The sequence below is a fragment of the Enoplosus armatus genome, chromosome 9 (assembly GCF_043641665.1).
Source record: "Enoplosus armatus isolate fEnoArm2 chromosome 9, fEnoArm2.hap1, whole genome shotgun sequence".
NCBI lineage: Eukaryota > Metazoa > Chordata > Actinopteri > Centrarchiformes > Enoplosidae > Enoplosus > Enoplosus armatus.
In genome coordinates, this window is record NC_092188.1 from 13,387,862 (window position 1) to 13,406,921 (window position 19,060).

At 43.9% G+C, this 19,060-nt stretch overlaps 2 protein-coding genes across 3 annotated transcripts in view; one reads left to right on the forward strand and one right to left on the reverse strand.

Moving 5' to 3' along the window:
- Nucleotides 1-11,056, forward strand: part of creb5b (cAMP responsive element binding protein 5b) — a 30,862-nt gene extending 19,806 nt beyond the window's left edge. The window contains exons 8-12 of one of the 2 annotated variants that reach the window (XM_070912424.1): nucleotides 7,463-7,786; nucleotides 7,843-7,848; nucleotides 9,051-9,278; nucleotides 9,775-9,883; nucleotides 10,902-11,056. In XM_070912424.1, the coding sequence (XP_070768525.1) occupies nucleotides 7,463-7,786; nucleotides 7,843-7,848; nucleotides 9,051-9,278; nucleotides 9,775-9,883; nucleotides 10,902-11,056 (822 nt within the window). The remainder of the gene's footprint in view (nucleotides 1-7,462; nucleotides 7,787-7,842; nucleotides 7,849-9,050; nucleotides 9,279-9,774; nucleotides 9,884-10,901) is intronic. The other variant, XM_070912422.1, reaches the window with a different exon arrangement.
- Nucleotides 11,057-14,203: 3,147 nt separating this feature from the next.
- cpvl (carboxypeptidase vitellogenic like) lies at nucleotides 14,204-19,042 on the reverse strand. The gene is made up of 12 exons (XM_070911857.1): nucleotides 18,841-19,042; nucleotides 18,613-18,734; nucleotides 17,496-17,610; nucleotides 17,312-17,370; nucleotides 17,108-17,187; nucleotides 16,944-17,010; nucleotides 16,719-16,841; nucleotides 16,228-16,359; nucleotides 15,918-16,016; nucleotides 15,621-15,794; nucleotides 15,149-15,331; nucleotides 14,204-15,058 (listed from the first exon to the last, which is right to left on the reverse strand). Exons 1-12 carry the CDS (start codon nucleotides 19,040-19,042, stop codon nucleotides 14,960-14,962), a joined length of 1,455 nt encoding a protein of 484 aa, XP_070767958.1. The 3' UTR covers nucleotides 14,204-14,959.
- Between the last annotated feature and the right edge of the window lie 18 nt (nucleotides 19,043-19,060).

Genomic DNA, 19,060 nt, shown 5'->3' on the forward strand with positions numbered 1-19,060 from the left:
TTACAGAACTGCAACAGGCATTTTGGGTTAATAGGCTTAAAGATCAAGTTTTGCCCTAAACAGTGAACAAATGAAAAATGAGAAAGTCACATGCATATTCTGTTCATAAATTCCAAGAAAAGAAAACTTGTGAAGCAGCCACAGATGTGTCAGTTTTCAACTCTGCTACACTGTGATTGATTGAGCGATTAGCTCTTTGTGAAGTCATTTATAAGCAGTTAAACCATTAGCATACATGGTAACCCTATTACGTGTTCCATTCATTTTCCTCCATCGTAGTAGGGGAGCACCTCTGGCTAAACCTCTTGTTGTGAGGAGGAGCTGCAGTACACACAATAGGAGTCTTACTCCAGGTTTTGTAAGCAACATCTGTATGAATGGTGGCATTGTCAGGGTATGATGTCATTGGAGAGGGACGGTGAGCTAAGAGCACAGCTGAATCTGCAGGCTGCTTCACTGAGCTCCAGAATACGTGTATGTGTACTCTATATGTTTGTGTGTACGCTCACGATTGTGGCTCGCTTTCAGTGTATCAGCACCCTCTCTGGCAATCATTGTCCTTGGAGTCAAAACACATCTGTGTACTAAGTGGCCTAAAACAAAGTTTGTAGTATTTGATACAGATCTCTTATGTACATATGTGTGGTTAGTTGAGTAAACATGTGGATGTGCGATAAACAGCAGTCAAACAAGGACACAGGACACAGGACACAAGACACGTGGTAAGATATGCTAAGATACAGTGTTGCATAGAGAGTGCGGACAGTGTCCGTGTCTTGGACGCAGAGAAAGTTTTGTAGATGATAAACATATGATGCTTCTCTTTCTTGCTATGGAGGTATGGTTTCAGCAGAGTGGAGTGCAGGACCGAGGAGCACTAGATCAATGTATGTCTGCCAGTTTATCAGTGTTGGACACAGACCAATGAGAGAGGGGCCCCCTCTCTCACTGCTTTCACTATGTTTCCAGTGCCAAAGTGTTTGGTTTGTCTGAACCACTGAGACATACTGTATATAGTAATAGTAAGTCAGAGGTAAATGGACATGCTGTGTTACAAGATGTTCTGCCTCTCATTTGACGGGCTTTGTTAGTGCTATTCACCAGTGGGATTGTTTGTTGTAATAATGACCAATTTGTTCAACCACAATTGCCCCATTTATGCACACACATTTATACACACTGCTTTCACGGGTTAATGTATGCAATTTATACAAAAGTGGGGTCTGCAGCTTTAGCTCCATACACATCACTGCTGAACCACAGAATAATATCAGCTCTTAATACAACAACCTACATTCTGTGATTGTGACATTCTGGTGGCCAAGGCTAGAAGCCACTGCCATCGTCTACTATAAAGTAAAAAAAAAAAACTATAATAATTCTGCAGTAACCATGTGTACACATTGTATAGTAACAATATGTAGTTAACCCCACACCGGGAACAGGGTTTTGAAGTCAGGTCAAATTACCTGCTTTGACACATTCAGAGCAACAAACCAGGTTTATCCAACATCACTGTCTCAATCAGAAAGGGATTTAAGTGACACGCCTAAATCCACATGACATTTACATTTCACATGTTCCTGTGGGAACATCTTGGTTGAAACGGATGTAGATAAAACCTAAGCAGTCAGAGCATTTGCTTGTAATTAGATTCTGTCATTTGAAAGTTGATAAAAAGCTAAATATCTTTTAAAGCTGAAAGTTAAAAGTTGACATTGTAAAGCTTAAATACAGCGGGATCTTTTAAGGACTGTGTATACTGGTGCACTTATATTTGAGTGGTTACATGTGTGTGTGTGTGTGTGCTTGTACTCCTAACCCTCTGCATGTCTGTGTGTGTGGCCGTGTGTGGTTGGGGTTCTAGACGAGGGTGGCAGTTGTGGCGCAGAGTGTCGCATCTGTTTGTCTTTGGATGACTGCGTGTTGTTTTAGCTGTGCTGATGGGAGGTGTATGTGAAGGCCATTTGGTCATGGTTCAGGGCCCGTGAATGGGACGGGGCTCCGATAGAGCCAAGCTTGGGTAAACCAGCTGCCGTCACCACACGGGCCAGACTGAACTGGTCCAGCCACCATGAGCCCCCCTGGAGCCTCTGAGCAGTGAACGAGATACTCACTGGACTCCAAAATAACCACTCAAACACTGGAGGGCTGATTGGAAAAAGTCTGTTGTGTCAGAGATTTTCAGTCTGATAAAGTTAGGTCACTACCTCATCCCTCAAACCAGTTAATTCTCAAAGGTTAGGCCCACTTTTGTTTTCTAGACATCCTCATTTTGCCCTCAGCACGGTGATCAAAGTTAACAGCATTCTTCTTTTTATATTTCTTCTCTTTGAAAGGAGAGTAGATTGCTTCTCAGTGATTTTTATAATTTGGAGCACAAGAGGAATCTTGTGCCTGTGGGTGTCAAGAAATATATTGAATATGTTGATACAATAAATATAAGTATTCATTATCACAGGACATGGTCTGAATGAATACTCCAGCCACAAATAGAAACACAATTTACATTTAAACAGGGAAGTTAAGGGTCCTGTTTCAGCCGAAATACACAGGCATTTGACGGCTGTTATTTTAAGCCTCTTTGAAATTATGTTTGATTCATGTCATCATATTTCAAGTTACTTTAATTAACATGATGACACATAACTTGCCTGTCACTTTTGATGCCACAAATTGAGACGCATGTTAGCATTTATTATTGTATTCATGCTCTGCCTGTCTCACTCACTCTGAGGCATTCTCTGCATTCAAGATTATGGCAGTGGGTGTAGTGATAAGCATGTAGGCTGCACTAGAGCAGGACTTTACAATAGAGGGAACAGTGGGGATATACAGAGTGGAGTCAGGGGCCCATCCATTAACTTGACAGGGTGGAGAAGCTGCCAAGAGTATGAGCGCATGCTTTGGAGCATGCTCCTCAGTGGGTGTGTGTCTCGCTGCGCCCATACTGCCACGGTTCCTCCGAGCACCACCGGAGCGCCGGGCCCTGGCAGAACAGCCGGCCTATGTCCATCTCCCCGTCTGTGTCTGGAACCACAGGGAGGCTCTGTTCATCCCGGCTCTGATCAGCTTGGCCCAGAACCCGAGAGAGGAGAGAGAGGAGAGAGGGGGCGACATTACAGCCCAGCGCTCCCATCAGACTGTCTGCCTCGCCGTTCCCTGAGGAAATCAGTTTAACAGTCCCCGGCTCTTGGCAAGCAGAGAGAGAGGGGGTGGAGGAACAGGGAAGAGGTGTGTGTGTGTGTGAGAGAGAGAGAGAGAGAGAGAGAGAGAGAGAGAGAGAGAGAAGGGGGGGAGGTTACTGCCTCTCTGGGCGAGAGGGAAATCTAATAAAATTGAACTAATGGGGGTGTGGAGTTTTAGGGCACAGAGAGTGGGTTTTGCAGACAGGCACTGGTGGGTAGTGGTGGTGGTGGTGGTGGTGGTGGTGGAGATGAGGAGGATGGAATTAGATCCTCTGAGTGCTTGGCGAAGCTGCAGAGCCAAACTCCTGCTTTCAACTGCAGATGGTGAACCCATGTCGGGTTTAGAGTGTGAGTTAGGGGGCCACAAAAAATACTGCCAGGAAAATTACAGCTATGATATATTATGCAATTAGAAATACTGTGCGCTTACACATGATCACTGTGCTAGCATTGTGTTAACAAAAGGCTGACAGAGACAGACAGAAGCTTTAATGTTTCTCAGTGGACTCTTTAATGTGAAGCGGAAGATCTCCATTTGAAACCGTGATCTTGTTGCACTTAAACTATGACTCCACAGACTGGTTAAATCTTTCTAACCTGCTGTGAGGCGCCAGAGGGCCACAGGTCCCCTGATAGTACACTGCTCCACTTTTAAGGGGAATAAAAGTGCTCACCCTGACCTCACTGGGTTTGATTTACCCATCCAGAGGCGGGCGTGGTCTCCTCCTTTTGTACCTGCTCCGTGCTCTCGCTTCCTCCGCCCAGGGTTAATAGATATGAAGTCATCTGGCGAGGAGAAACCTGAGTGTGTTCTCAGGATGCGCCCAGAGCACTCACAGGGACATCACTCAAAGCCCCTTGTGTCAGAGAGGAAGCAGCCATTAATAAATATCATTAATGGGTGATCACCTGGTATCTCTGAAACCACATAAATGAGAGAGGTCTAAAAAGAAGGAGTGGGAGTGGAGAGGTCAGGGGGCAAAGGTCTGAGAGGTGACAGCTCCCCTTTGGGCAAAAGATGGCTGAGTCAGGGGTGGTGTTTTAACAATGAAAAATCAATAGGCTTACTACTTTAAGTACACTTATAGAATGCATGAAATGTAGTGTCAAATGCCTGCTTGTTTATAGATTCGTCCTGGTAGAAGCTGACATGTCTTATGGTGTCATGGACTCCTCATCCTCTTGTTGTGTCTTTGCTGTGTTTTTCCAAATTTCAACGACAGCGGTAGGACAGACTGTGTGCCATCCCATCTGTGAGTGCCCTGTGCCGCCACAGGCTAACACCTGCACTGATTTAATGACTGTTTTCTGTAGCGGCCATGTTGCTGCAGGAGAAATGTATACGTATGCGTGTGTTATTAGAGTAAAATGCACGTGGTGGTTAAGTTCTTGTGCTCAGCACAGTCTGGGGGAAATACAACCATGTGTTAAAGAGTCATTAGGGAGCTGATGAAGGTGTTTAAGAATCACAGCCTGCTCATCATCGCTCTGCTAACGTCCCGTTGTTGCGTCACTGTGGTTCTGGATACAAAGACTTAAGTTTTTGGCCGAGCTGGGTTTAACTGAGATGGAGTCTCAACTCCAGATGGAGCAGTAGCTGGCAGTTGTGCAGAGATATCTTCAGGAGTACGTTTATATCACGGTAAGGGTTTTCTCTTCTGACACAATGTAAGCTGTGGCTTTTTCTTTAAACTCTACTGTTGATATAATAGCTGCCACTTATTTAAGTAGCCTGTTGTCTTTTCTCGCTGTATGTTCCTTTATCTCTTGGATCTGTTTGCTATGTGGGATAGGTTTTGCTTTTGCAGTGGCCCCTCATCTCTTTGACCTGCCTCTGTGCTCTGACACTCTTGGGCCTCTTCGGATGCAGGCTAATTCAATTAATAAACAGATAGCGCTGCACTGCCAGCTGGAAAGCTCTCAGAGACACTGATAAATGAGCACTCGCTGTCTTGGGCTGATGGTGTGTGGGGAGGAGACACTAGAAGCCATCTAATCTCCCCCCACCCCTGGTCTCCCTCTCTTTCTCTCTCTCTCTCTCTCTCTCTCTCAGTGTCCCCCTTCACCTCCCTTTTACCCTCGTTGTCCTTCTCCCCCAGCGCCGAGCTGGCAGGGAGTCAGGAAGCCCCAGATGAGCATCTTACCCACACAGACTTTACTAGGGCCTCAAAAACACAGTACAGAGGTGCACAGCCATTCCCTATGGGAATCATGAATGTGAAGGCCAGCAGCTTCTTCTGGCTTCTGTTCATTCAGGTGATTGCCTGCTCTGTGACTTAAGTGGCAGGAGATTGTCAAACCCTGATTGGTTTTCGTCTTTCACAAGAGGGGTGGGCCTCACCTCTCTGGTGCTGCCTGACAAGCTGAAGGGCTGAAGGGAAGGTGTTTAGTTAGGGCTGTCAGCCTCAGAATTCGTCCTGTGATACACGGAAGACGTCCTTGTCAACACCGGTGACTGTGATTGATATCTGTAAGCTTGTTTAAATCCATTTTCTGTTTTAGTTGCATGTCAACTAGCTGTTTGTTATTTCTGCACATTTATACCATGTCCAGATAGATATCTGGTACAAAAACTTGGAGCAGACTGTAACTGTTTTACCTTCTCACTGCCGCTTGTCTCAGTATGACTGTGATGTCGTGGACAGCTGCAGGCCTGTGTCAGCCCGCTGTGTGTTAGTGTAGACTCTGTGGTATTTTAACTCCTGTCTCACTGGTCACAAAGAAGAAGGGCTGTAGCCCCTTAGAGTTGTGCTGCTGAGGCTGTGGTAAAAGCGGTTAGCAGAGGTTAGGGTGTGATTACATTCATAATGCGGAGCAACAGACAAAAACAAAATTGTGTTGCTCCAGAAATGCAGTGCTGTTTCACTATGTCAGGCATCCCTTGGTTTGACAAGCAGAAACTACACTCAGCCAAAACAGGCTTGGCAAGGTCATAATTTCACTGTGCTGGTTTCATGTGCCGTTGTCTGTACCACATGTGCTATGTATGGAAAGCCAAGTACAGATAACTAGACTACAAATACATATATGTAAATATAATACAAACCAGAAGGGTATGCTGTTTTTGGACTGTCCCACTTTTAAAATGATTTATTTGACTGTGACTCCTCCCTTCTGGTAAAAAGCTTTCCTCTCATGGACAGTGTGAGAGAGGAGTGAGGAGCTGATGCTCTGGTCGTGTCCTAGCGTAGTGATCCAGACCAGCTGGATGCCATTCCCTATGGGAATCATGAATGTGAAGGTTGTTAAAAGATATGGAGCCCTGGACACAGCATGGACTTACTGACAGCAGCTGGGAGAAGGGGGAAGGGAGTAGAGAGAGGAAAGAGAGCACTGGGAAAGAGAATAAAAAACTTTGTGGAATTCACAACAGTAGCCTTGAAATGAATGCGTTTGTTTTCAGTTTTGTTGCTAACGTTTTGCTAAAAGTAGACAAATTACAGACAGGATCTAAGACTGAACTTTAGTATTTATTTAAGTTTATTAAAGTATTTATTCACATCAGCAGTGCACTTGGTAAAGAGATGTGCATTAATCAAAGTTCAACAGTCAACACTCTCTCAACCTGTTATTGCTAAAGCAGTTAAAATGCGAATAAGTCATGAAAGGGTTCAGACATGGATATTTTTTATTTTGTCTAGGTTTGTGTACAACAGATGAAGCCTGAAGACATATTTTGGCACTGGTATATTTGGATTAGGATTTTTTTTCTGGTGTTGCGGTTGTCTTTATGTGATGCCCAGAAAAACAGACTCTTGAGGAGAGGTGCATTCAGTAAACACAGGGAACACAGGCGCACCTTGAGAGAGTCTCTCTCTGGTCTCCCTCCCAGGCCGCTCAGAAACACCAGCTCAGTCAGGGATAAGTAGACCACACGGTTAAAGCAACAAACCTCCTCCTGGGTCAACAGCAAGGGAGCAGCCTGAGGCTCACACCTTGCCAGCAAGCCCATCTCACGGGCAGACATCCAGACACACACACACATGTGCATAGAGGAGAGAGAGGCTATTAGGAATATGAAGAGGAGGGACTGGTGGGATGGCAATCACAGAAGGTAAAGCAGGAGAATGACAAGACTGAAGGAGAGACAGAGGACAGCCTAAGTGGCTTTGATTTGTTCTCCTGACATACGGATTTATGAAGCCATTCATCATCTCCTGGTCAGCACATGAACCCACTGTTGATAATCAGCACACTGATAGATGAGAGCATGTGCAAACTTTCATAGAAAATGATGTTAAACATTGTGTTTGGTGTCCATTTTTTCTACTCAGAGGCTGAAGGCTGCACTTTCACACCACCCGGGTGCCATCGCCAACGGCAACATGAACTCCATGGGCCACATGATGGAGATGATGTCATCGCGGCAGGAGCAAGGCGCCCACCATCACATGCACTCACACCCGCACCAGCACCTGCAAGCCCCGCCCCACGCGTACCAGCACCACGGCCATCACCACCACAGCCAGGGCCATGGCCAGGGTGGACACCACCACCCGCAGGGACACAACCCCCATCACAACTCCCATAATCCCCACCTCCATCCCGGGCACCCACACCAGACCTCACCGCACCCTCCAATGCACTCTGCTTCACATGTAAGCAAAGCACATTCCCGGGAGAGCCGAAGCTTTCAGACAGCCCAAAGGCAGAGCCACAAGTTCGATAACACATTAACTACACTGCACATTAAAACCTCTCATCTAGCTCGAAGCCACTGTATAGGTACCATGACTAAAACAAGGCAGCGCTTTAGAAGCCCTTTGAGCAGTTTTGAAGTCAGCTATTAGTGGTTTAGTATAGTTGAAACGATGCTTCAAATTCACAGTAAGTCAATGGACAAACACAGTTTTCCCTTGCTACACCCATAATGCCAAGTAGTTTCCTGGCAACCATCTCAAAGGCAATTTTTTTCCTTTGAGGTTGGTCAGCTACAGGTCAGTGTCGGACGCCTGCCATGGAGGGAAAGGGTCATGACGAGGCCATAAAGATGCTCAGCACTGTCTTGAAAAAATTATGCTCCATGCCGTCCTTCTCTGCCAAGCTGCCATTATGTGGCCACAATATGCTCCAGGTGCAGAAAAGGTTTTATAAATGAATGCTGGTCCTGATGATGAACAGACAGCCTTGGCTAATAGTCCTAGAACATCTTAGCTGTGAATATATTTGGTTTAATTTTAATTGAAAGTTTGAAAGTATTGCTCACAGCATTAAGAATAACATGATGTGAGACACTTTGTCCTTGCATTGTCTAGCGCCCTCTGCAATGCCAAGCATTTTGGATGAAGGGCAGTCCGACATCAAGAAATGCAATTCACTGTATGTTCCAAATGTATCATTAAGGCATTAAAACAACACTCTCTGTAGGCACAGCGGCCATTAAAGCAGCTTGTATTTTCCATGGTTCCCATAAAAATGGTAATGATCTGAAGACTGAAAGCACTTGACCTTGCCAAGTATATGTCAAGATCTGTCAGTGCACGTACGGTTTTAGAAACAAGTCTTTTGACTGTGTCTGGTAGCGTTAGTCTGAGTGGAAGTGGGCGGTGGAAAACTGCCTCCTGACACCTCTTTAACAAGGTGGGCAGGCTGGTGAATCAGGCCAGTCACTCACTCACTCTGTCACTCCTGACGCCCACAGCCCGGCTCACAGGGCACGTGGCACAACCAGATGTTGTTTTTGGGGAAGTTGCCAGACGTGGAATAGCTGCAGGAGGTAATGTATAGATGTATAAAGGTGACAGCAAACAGGTGGCTGGCTGTTTACCAGGTGTGTCAAACTGGTTACATGTCTGGCTGGATGGTGGCAGACACTCATCAGAGAGCTCAGTGATGCTGATACCTTTCCACCTGTGTTTTCAGATGTCACCTGCAACCCAGCAGATGCAGCCCACGCAGACGCTGCAGTCCCCGCCCCCCAGCGGTGGGCGGCGCAGGCGAGTAGTGGACGAGGATCCGGACGAACGTCGGCGGAAGTTTCTGGAGCGGAACAGAGCAGCAGCAACAAGATGCAGACAGAAGAGAAAAGTGTGGGTGATGTCTTTAGAGAAGAAAGCGGAAGAGCTCACTCAGACCAACATGCAGCTTCAGGTACACGATGAAGTTCAGGTGTTAAAAACTGTAATAACCCTCTAAAGTTGTAAATCTATGCCACTGTCACTCACAGCAGTCCACATGTATATTCCTTACTAAGAACCTCATGATATTAATCCCGTTTTGCACCAGAGATAATGGCAGTAAGTAGGATTGGTACGAGTTTGAGTTTTAACAGTGTCAGTGTTGGACTCCCTGGTATAAAACATCTGTGAAACGCTGTGAATCATTGTCGAATGTTTGTAATCTTAAAGGGGTTTAAATGGTGATCAGTATTGCACTTCCATTAAGGTGGGGGACTCACGAGAAACAGATTAAAAGACGAATGGAACACAGGATCCTACAATGCCAGTAATGCAACTGAATAGCATCTTCTGTTAGACCCTCCCTGCCTGCCTCTCATCTTTCAGAAAGGATAATAGCGTAGCCTGCTTTGATTGTGGATTCCCTGGATGATCTTAAAATGCTACTCTGTTTTTTTTCGGCATTTCAGAATGAAGTAACCATGCTAAAGAATGAGGTGACCCAACTCAAGCAGCTTCTCCTCACACACAAGGACTGTCCCATCACCACTATGCAGAAAGAGTCCCAAGGTTACCTCAGTGAGTAGCTCAAACACAGACACACACACTTGGGAATTTGACCAAAAACACACCTCCACCTGTGTGCCTTAGCCCTGCAGCGCAGACAGCAGTGCCGTTAATTGTCTTGCCAGAGGAAAGGTTTAAACTCCACAGACTGAACTGTGATGGACACACAGTGACTGCCAAGACTTCTTCACTCCTATGTGCTGGTATCCTGCTCCCACGCTCGCTGCAGGAACTCTTCCTTTCACATATGGGTGTTGCACACTCTGGTAGCCATGCCTGGACTGGGAGTTGGTAGTCTGAATCTCGTATGAGACCTGTTTTTCCATCTGACAGCACCTCCGCGCACAGAGGCAGCCGAGACGCAACGTGGGAAAGACGTCACAGGCTGCACATTGGCATCCAAACTCTCATGGATGCCCCAGGATCTCACTGATTATTGCACTGTGCCTCGGCTCGGCCGCGCATGACATCAGAGCCCCACCCTTTGATACGGATACGAATGACATTTCCATGTAATTAGGATAAGGCACCTCCCTGTGTGGCTTTAGCACAGGAAAATAAGGCTCACGTCCCCCTTTGGCTGAATGGTTCTTTTATACAGAGGAGAGCCAACTCCCAGACTGGGCTGGGAGAGACTTTCATCGATGAGTCTAGCTTGTGTACAGATGTCACCTTCAATGTGTCCAAAAGCCACCAGGCATGTTTATGGAGTTGAGTGATTCGCTTTTCCATTTTTGTGTTATCCATCCTATTTTGGGATGACAGGTGAGACTTAAGGTGTGAATTTAGTGTGTCATGTGTTTGAAATGTATCTGCTAATAAAGCTGTTTTTTTTAACAATAATGAGATTTGGTCTGTGTTTATTTAGATGTTATTTATTATTTATTTTACTATCACATTATATTTGGAAACCTGTGTGTGTAGAGCTTGATGGTCATCATATTTACACTTGCACACACACACACACACACACACACATACTGTACACACATGTTTTCCATCCTCACTGATGTCTCTGCTGTCTCCTCAGGTCCAGAGAGCAGTCCGGCGGGCAGTCCAGCGCCAGCGTGTTCCCAGCAGCAGGTCATTCAGCACAACACCATCACCACCTCCACCACAACCGTAGGGGGCAGCAGTGTGCACGGGCAAGCCAACCACCGCACAGACATTAACCCCATCCACTAGGGACAGGAGAGACTATAACCCCGGCTGTAGCCCCAAACAACCCCCCTACTACCCTGCTTTCTGAGGGTTGCCAGCTGCACATACTGCCCCCCCTCTCCCTCCATCAAGAAAAACCTCAAAGGCCTGTGAGGCTGTTCTTTATACAGTAGCTACAGTATGTATTTTTATAGACCAACCCTATTAATGCATAAATGTTCTATGGTTTGTTGCCTCTTTTCTTTATTTGTTTTTTTGTGCTTTTAGCGAAAAGGGAGTTGCTAATCTCATGCAGCATTTAAGTGACTTTTTCTGTTGTGTAATGGTACAAAGTGGACCATGGTAGTCATGGAACCAGAGGAAAGAGACATAAGCCTCAGAGGGTCATCTCTATAAGCAAACCTTACATCTCTGTATGCCTGATGGACTGAAAAATGAGTCAAATCACTTTGAATATCACATGTGGACAGTATGATGACTGTGTGCAACAGACTCTGAATAAGGGAGTTAGATGTTGCTGCCTTTAAGTTGTCTTCTGAAGCCAAGTCACACTGTCACCATGATGTCTTGAAGACAGGAATATGCAAGCAAATGTAACTATCCTTTTCTTTCCTAGAAACGTATATATGACTGTTAACCTTTTCCCTGTCAGCGGTATTCTTAAAGAGTGTTATAAAGTACAGCATGACGCTGAAAACATGATCAAATGGAAGCAATACATCGCAGTATTGATCATCGTCTCTGCTGTATGTCCACATTACGATCGGGATGGCCAAGCCACTCTGATCCCGAGGACATATGATGCTGTTACAGCTACAGAACTGTACACTGTGATACCAGTGAGGCAGCTCGGGGGTTTGAAACAAACTCCTCCGCTCTCCAGGACCAACTGAAGCTTTAATTATTGAGGCCTCTTTGTGTGTGATTGTGCATCTGGATCCACATTTTGGATTCAAATCCCAAATGAATATAACATTTGTGTGACTGCAGAGTGTGCATGTGAATGATGTTTATTATGTGTTTTGTCCTCTTTCCTCAGCAGAACATAGTTCAGCAGGCGTGTAAAGAAAGAAAAACGTGTGTGAGAAAGTGACTGTGAGCATGATTTTTATTTTTTTTTTTTGACTGGCATCCCACGACTGGCAAAGTGTTCTACAGTTTCTAAAGAGGAGCAGTTTATGCCTGTGCTTTCCAAAATGTCACAACGTGCCTGAATCTTTCTTAAAATATTTTGTTGGCTCACTGTAGACGGCAAAAGGCCACTCTTTGTATTCAAACAATCAAAATCTTTTAATTTCCAGCGTATTTTTAATGAGTTTTCTCTGTTATTGGCTTTGTCGTGGATGTCTGCTGCATGTAAGGGCAAAACCAGCTGACCAAGGAGAAAAATACCCGTTCCATTTGACCTCTGACCTCTTCATCAATTTCTCCTCCTCTCTTTCTCAGGCCTCGTCTGCAGTATAAGATTGGAGATGGATGTACGGATAATGATACAGGCTTGACCTTTTCTACCCCCCCCCCCCCCCCCCGCCTTTCCAGCCTTGAAACTTCATGCCTTCTCATGTCTCTCTCTTTCCTATGACCAGGAATGTCGATTCGTTAGCGTGATGACCACAATGCACTGTGTTTTACAGTAGGATGGATGAAATACATTCCACTGACAGGTGGAGCGATCGCAGAGCTGTCTATGCACTTTGTCCTCTGTCATGCCAGAGGGTTGAATAGCCATATTAAGGTCCGAGTAATTCTCAGTGATCCCCCTTTTTTTCACACACCAGCGAGAAACTTAACTGTGTTTGGCTTTATGGAGAAGACTGTGCCTGGCATGCATCACATGTCTATAGATAGAAGAAGGAAAGCTAGAGCTCGTATTGTAGGACCCTGTGCCCTTTTTATTTTGTAAAGAAAAACAAAAACAACTCCAGCTCCAATTTTGGAAAAGATGAAGGAAGCTTACATGTGAATTTAAAAGCATTATCCTCATATTGGGTTACATTCGGACTGTTTATGTGATGTCTTAACCTTGGAGTCTGTGCGTGCAGTTTGATATGTGCGTTGATGAGACGGAGAAAAAAATGGCTTTGTTGTACACTTTCAACTGAAGCTTGCCTTATTTTAAGGTTGTTTTTTTAAAACCATATTTAGATTGTTAGACCACTTCAAATTAACCTCTTGCATGTGAAAATGTGGCAATGACCTCAAAATACTTTCAACTGGAATCATTCGGAGGACGTTGCTATTTTAGAATTAGATACGAGTCTCTAGTTTCATTTTTTGACAGTGGATCCAGGTTCAGAATAAAGACATCTGTTACTGTAGAGGCAGACAAAGAGGACAGATGGAAGTGCAGTGTGAGTGTGTCTGTGTGGAGCTGGAGAACAATTCCCTACACATTAATGATGTTATAATTATATTATTTTAAATCTAAAACTATAAATATTGTACATAATGTCATTCATTTCTGTAATCCTGTACATGTAATGCAACCACCCTTCTTTTTGAAGGGAGTAAATGTGTGGTACATGTGTGTAAATAATGTTTGCATAGCACTTGTTGCCTTTTTGTTGTACGCCGAGGCTCATTCCAGCGCTTAAATACATTGTTTATATGTAATGAACTGATGAATCCATTCATGCCTGCATAACTTTGTACATTTTTTGTGTGTCTGTAATGACATTGTCTCCATTTTGTTTTTGCATTTGTACAGATGTTAAAGTATCACTGCAGTTACATTACGGTATGAAAATAAAGCACTTGTTCTGTAACATACAACCAACTGATGTGATTGGATGTCACAGCTACCTGTACTTGAAATCTAGTTATTTCCTGCACAGATAACCAGAGTGCACAAAATATTTGAAGAGAATTAATGTTCAAACCAAGTGATCAACAGTAATTCCCAATGCTTGTCCCTGACACATAACTGCTCATTAAATAGTCAGATGCTTTAAAGGTTTAGAATACTCATTAATTATTAAACTGTCTAGACATCTTGATAGTTGGCCGATGAAATAACATGACAGTTAACTTCAGCACACAAACATCTTTGTGGCATTCTGTCAAAATCACTACGTAACACTGTAGCATGTCAAATACATTTTAAAGCCACAACAGGAGCCAAAATAATGACATTAACAAGCATTGTATATTGTTGCAACATGCAAAGCCCCTTTACTTTCTCCATATTCAGTAATTAAATATTGTTTTTAGGTAAAGTTCAGATAATCAAAGATCTTATGGTATAAACTTTATAAAAATACATTGACTGACCACAGCAATTTTGAGAAGTGATACCCAATGAAATTTCTTTGGAGCACAGCGCCCCCTGGTGTACATATTGTTGATTGACCAAATGATACAGTCAACAACAGGTGCTGCCATACCTGTGAAACACTCTTCAGAAAAGGTCGTCAGACTGCAAAGTTCATTGCAGTCTTCTCTAATTGTTAAGACACTCAGATTAAAAAAAAAACAAAAACATTTTATTTCAAGGCAATTTAGCTCAGATTTCAAGGTTCATCCTTTACATTTCATCTTCAAGTGCACAATGATAGAATGCAACACAAACTACATATTCCCTCACACAAGCCCAACAAGAATGAACATGAAATTATTTCCATAGAAGTCAGGCCCGATAAGCAGAGTGAATCGCAATTTAGTTTTCACTTCATTTTTACTATTTGATTCGCTGACGTGGGCAGTGATTCGAAGGTCTGGATCCAGGCTATGAGGCTATTATTTCACTTGCAATGCATCAGAGAGCGGTCCAAAGTCCTAAACCAAATGCTAAAATGCTAAAAAAAACAAACAAAAAAAATCAGCCGCCAAACTTGTGTACAAATCCATCAGTGTGCTGATGTACATTGCCTGAGACAATCAACAGTCAATAATCATCAATATGCTCTCTTTCATCAGCACCGAAACATTTCATATCCAGCCCCGTGTTGAAAGGAATCTGTCAATCATGTCAAAGGACCTCGCTGGTTGGTCGTAAGGCAGAATGTGTCCTCCTCCTCGGATGATGATCTGCGTGACAAGAGGACAAATCACAGAATTTAAAAACAGGCGTTCATGATGTACTTTTCACAGTGTGTCGACTGTTGCTGGTGCTATCACCTGGTAAAACTCTCCCACTTGTCTCACATAACCGGCCACCTCTGTGTCACTAGGTTGGACCTTCCAGTGGAAGCGAGGGGCTGTTTTGTACTCGGCAGCCCCGGTCCAGTTGACAGTAGGCAGGAACCTCTCAGTCAGTGGGGCTGCTACAATTACATCCAGCTGACCGCTGTAGATTAAGACCTGGATGTAGGTAGAAATGGACCAAACAGGGACAGACTGTTAGAGAGGGCTTAGAGGGACTTTCTCTTCATGACACTATTGACAAATCATGTTTTTTGACCAAATATCTAGAGGTAGAGGCATTGTTTGCTCATCTGATTTAGTTATTTAATATTCATGCTATTATAATCCGATACTATAACACAATATTATGTCAATACACTGCGTCTCCCAGCTGTACATTTGAACATGCTACCATTGTACATGGCAGAAAAACTACAACTGCAGTGGCTAATCCTACACGCCTCACCCTGTAGTTGTCCATCAGCACCCCCAGCCACGGTTTGATGCTCTTCATGACATCCTGCAGGAGATGCTTCTCCACCTGCGAGCCGTCGTGGAACGTCAGGTTCCCCACGTGGATGGCGCGTCGCACCGCTGGCAGAGTCACAAACTGGGAGAAGTACTCCTGGTCTTCAGGCTCCTAAAAAAAAAAAAACATGTAGCTGGTTGTGCAAAGACTGTTTTAAGTAATTACTAGTTAATTTGTATATATAGTTTAGAAGTCACACGGGCAGCTCTGAGGTCTGCCAGTGTTTCTAAGTACCTGACATGTCATGTAGTTGAAGTAGTTGGTACAGCCTGTAGCATTTTGGAAGAAGGAGGGATATGGTTCCACGTCACCGTTCAGCAAGCTATCAAAAACCTGAAGTCAGACGTTAATAAAAGCTAACTTTCAGTCACAATGAGGTTCTTTGATTTTATTCACAATTCTAATGTTTGTTTCAGAAGGACGTGATAATCAAAATGGCATTCATTTGTTAAACAATTATAAATTAGTGGAAATCTCGACAAACGATGTTACATAGCACCAACTTGTATTTTGACAAATGTAAGAGGCACCCAGCATCTCTCACCTGAAAAGCCTCCACCCACTTCTGCTGGTGGATGAGTTTAACCCCTAAGTCTGTCTGCTGGACGACATACTGTCTCTGGAGTTCATCTATCATGCCCGTTTGGTACATGAACTCACCGTAACCACCCAGCATCTGAAATGGAAAGAGGTCAAACATTATACTCATCTCATTTCTGCATTAACATGACTCTACTGTAGACTGTTATACCAATAACACCTGATGGGATCAAGCAGAGGAGAAGTGAAAAGCTCCTGGCAGGAGCGGGAAGGGTAGAAACATATGAGCAAAGAGAGCAAGAGGGTTAGATAGTAACCAACTTCATGAATTGAACGTCAGATTGCTTGGATGAGATTTGAGATGCGATGAAAAATTAGATGAAGGTGAGAAATTTCACTGAGCAACAAGTAAAAGCTAGAGATCTGGGAAATTCAGAAGTCAAGATGATGGTAATTTAAATAACGTCAGAAAATGACACTTTGTCAGTTACGCACCATTTCTGGATCACAGAGCCCGTCGCCGATGGCCATCCCCATGAGGTTAATTTTCACTTTGGCAGTGGGGTTGTTTTTATGGATGTAGTAAGAAATAGCAGGAACATACTTCCCTGCATAAGACTGCGTGAGGACAGAGAAGGTTTACATGAATTAGGACAATATTTTAATGGAGGTATTCATATTCATTTGCAATGCCTGAAAAGAACAAAAAGAAAAACATACCTCCCCAGTTGCATAGAACTCATTGGATTGATACTCTGGAAAGATCTGGAAGAACTGTGTTAAAGCACTGTTGAAGGAAGATTTAATGGAATAACGAGAGTTAGTCAAGCCAGACTTTAAACACCCAAGCGACAAGAAAACGATGTTTGCGTTGGATGTTTTACTTGTATAGATCTCTGCCAACATCATCCTGGTTCTGAGCAAAACCTCGGTCATCATCAGTGAAACTGAAACCTGTTCCAACCTAGAAAAACAAACACTCATCAGTAAATATTCATGCACATAAAAAAAAAGCCAGATGAGCTGAGAAACTTTGAATGAAAGATGCGATTCATGTTATTAGTTTGTGGATTTTTTTTAATACGTACTGGATTGTCAATGTACAAAACTGAATATCTCGATGTCCAAGCGTAATCCCTCAAACCAACTGCAGAGACAAAAAAATCATAAGCAGATCAGGAAAGCTAAACAATGCTCTGACACAAACTATACAGGGCTCAGGCTTATACTACGTGTTTCTGTACGCTGCTGTACTCCCAAACCACTTCTTACCAGTCAAGTTCTTATACACCACATATGGTCCATGCTCCACGAAGAGGCCGAACATGGAGGTGCCACCGGGCCCGCCTTGCAGCCAGAGCAGGACTGGAGCTTTATCTTGGCCTGCCTGTCAGTCAGAGCAGGGGGAACAGAGAGTCGAGATCTCAGCACCCCCCAGTGGTGACTTCAGTTTATTGACAAAGGAAAAAAAAACCCAGACAAACCTGTATTTGGACAGACCTATGTTATCACTCAACAGTGATAGTAATAAAGACTACAATGGGGTCACGTTTAGGCTAAGGTTGAAGTTTATCAGTCTGTAGAGATGTGGCAAATAATCAAAGCGCAATGCCAAACATCTGTCTTTTTAAGCTTTAAGTGAAAACAACCACTGCTTACTGTTTGAAGATTGGCAAATATATTGTTTAAACAATAATTTACTGATAATTTGCTTAGAAAGTATTAAATGTTTCACATTTCACAGTCAGAAATCTTTTTTTGTCATGCATGTCTCCTGTGATGTCAGGTGCGTCAGACGTGTTTAAATATATGGGTGATGTATTAACTCTTATACAGTGTACATATGTTAGTAAACACTGACTGTCACTCATAGACACATATTCACAGGATGAAAAAGAGCGTCTTGGACTGAATGCAGAATTATTTTTTAAGGGAGATAAATGCGTAAATGTGACGCACTATAAAGACGGATTCATAAAACAAATGTTCTTTAAGGCTGCAAGACTGATCTTTTGCCCAGTGCCATGTGACATTACTGCACTGAAGTATGAAATACAGATATGACCCTTGGTTACTGATTTATAGCTTTAACAAAAGAACATTTTCCAAAAATAGCCTGGAAAGTACTCACTCCTCCTGTAAGACCTAACAACGTGACTTTTAACAAAGTCTACCATCATAGCTGGCATTCCCATACTGCAGCTGACTAAATACACGCATTCCTCATCACACGTAGACTGCGGGAGCACAGTTAAAACACCGCAAGTACAATCACAATCAAGCTGAGTTCCAAAGAAAACAAGCACTACAACAATTACTATTTATCTCAATATTTCTGTATCCTCCTGGCCATCCTCTGCCCCTGTTGCATAGAAGACGTTTGACCTACCATCAGTGCCGGGAAGAACCAAAAGAAGAGGTTGCTGTTGTATTTCTCGTTGACAGTGAGGTACCCGGCATAACTCTTGACGTTGGCTCCTGGCAGTTCTCCGACCAGACTCAGTTTCCTGGCTGGAACAAAACCAAAAAGATGTCTGATTATTGGCTCAGACAAACTGCAAAATACTGCAGCAGTGGACCTTGCTGAATGCAGTATTCTGGCAGTAAGTGGGTGTACCTTCATCTATGGCGCCCTTCTCCAGGTAAGGAGTGAGAAAGAGAGGAGAGCCGGGGTCGACTCCACTCAGGCCGCTGACACGGTGAGATTTTCGGCAGAAAAACGACGAGCAGCTCCTGGAGTGTGCCGAGTCCAGACAGGCCCACAGCAACAGGACACCCAGAGTTTCCCTCCGCAACCTGCCAATATTTACAAAATGCATATCAGACTACAGGCCTGG

What these genes read in the sequence shown, in the direction of transcription:
- cpvl (XM_070911857.1), bottom strand. Translation starts at nt 19,042, where the DNA reads ATGCATTTTGTAAATATTGGCAGGTTGCGGAGGGAAACTCTGGGTGTC. An exon ending in TTTTGTACATTGACAATCCA is followed by an intron (nt 17,188 to 17,311) that starts GTACGTATTAAA and finishes TTGTTTTTCTAG; the next exon opens with GTTGGAACAGGTTTCAGTTT. An exon ending in GGCTCTGTGATCCAGAAATG is followed by an intron (nt 16,360 to 16,718) that starts GTGCGTAACTGA and finishes TTTCCATTTCAG; the next exon opens with ATGCTGGGTGGTTACGGTGA.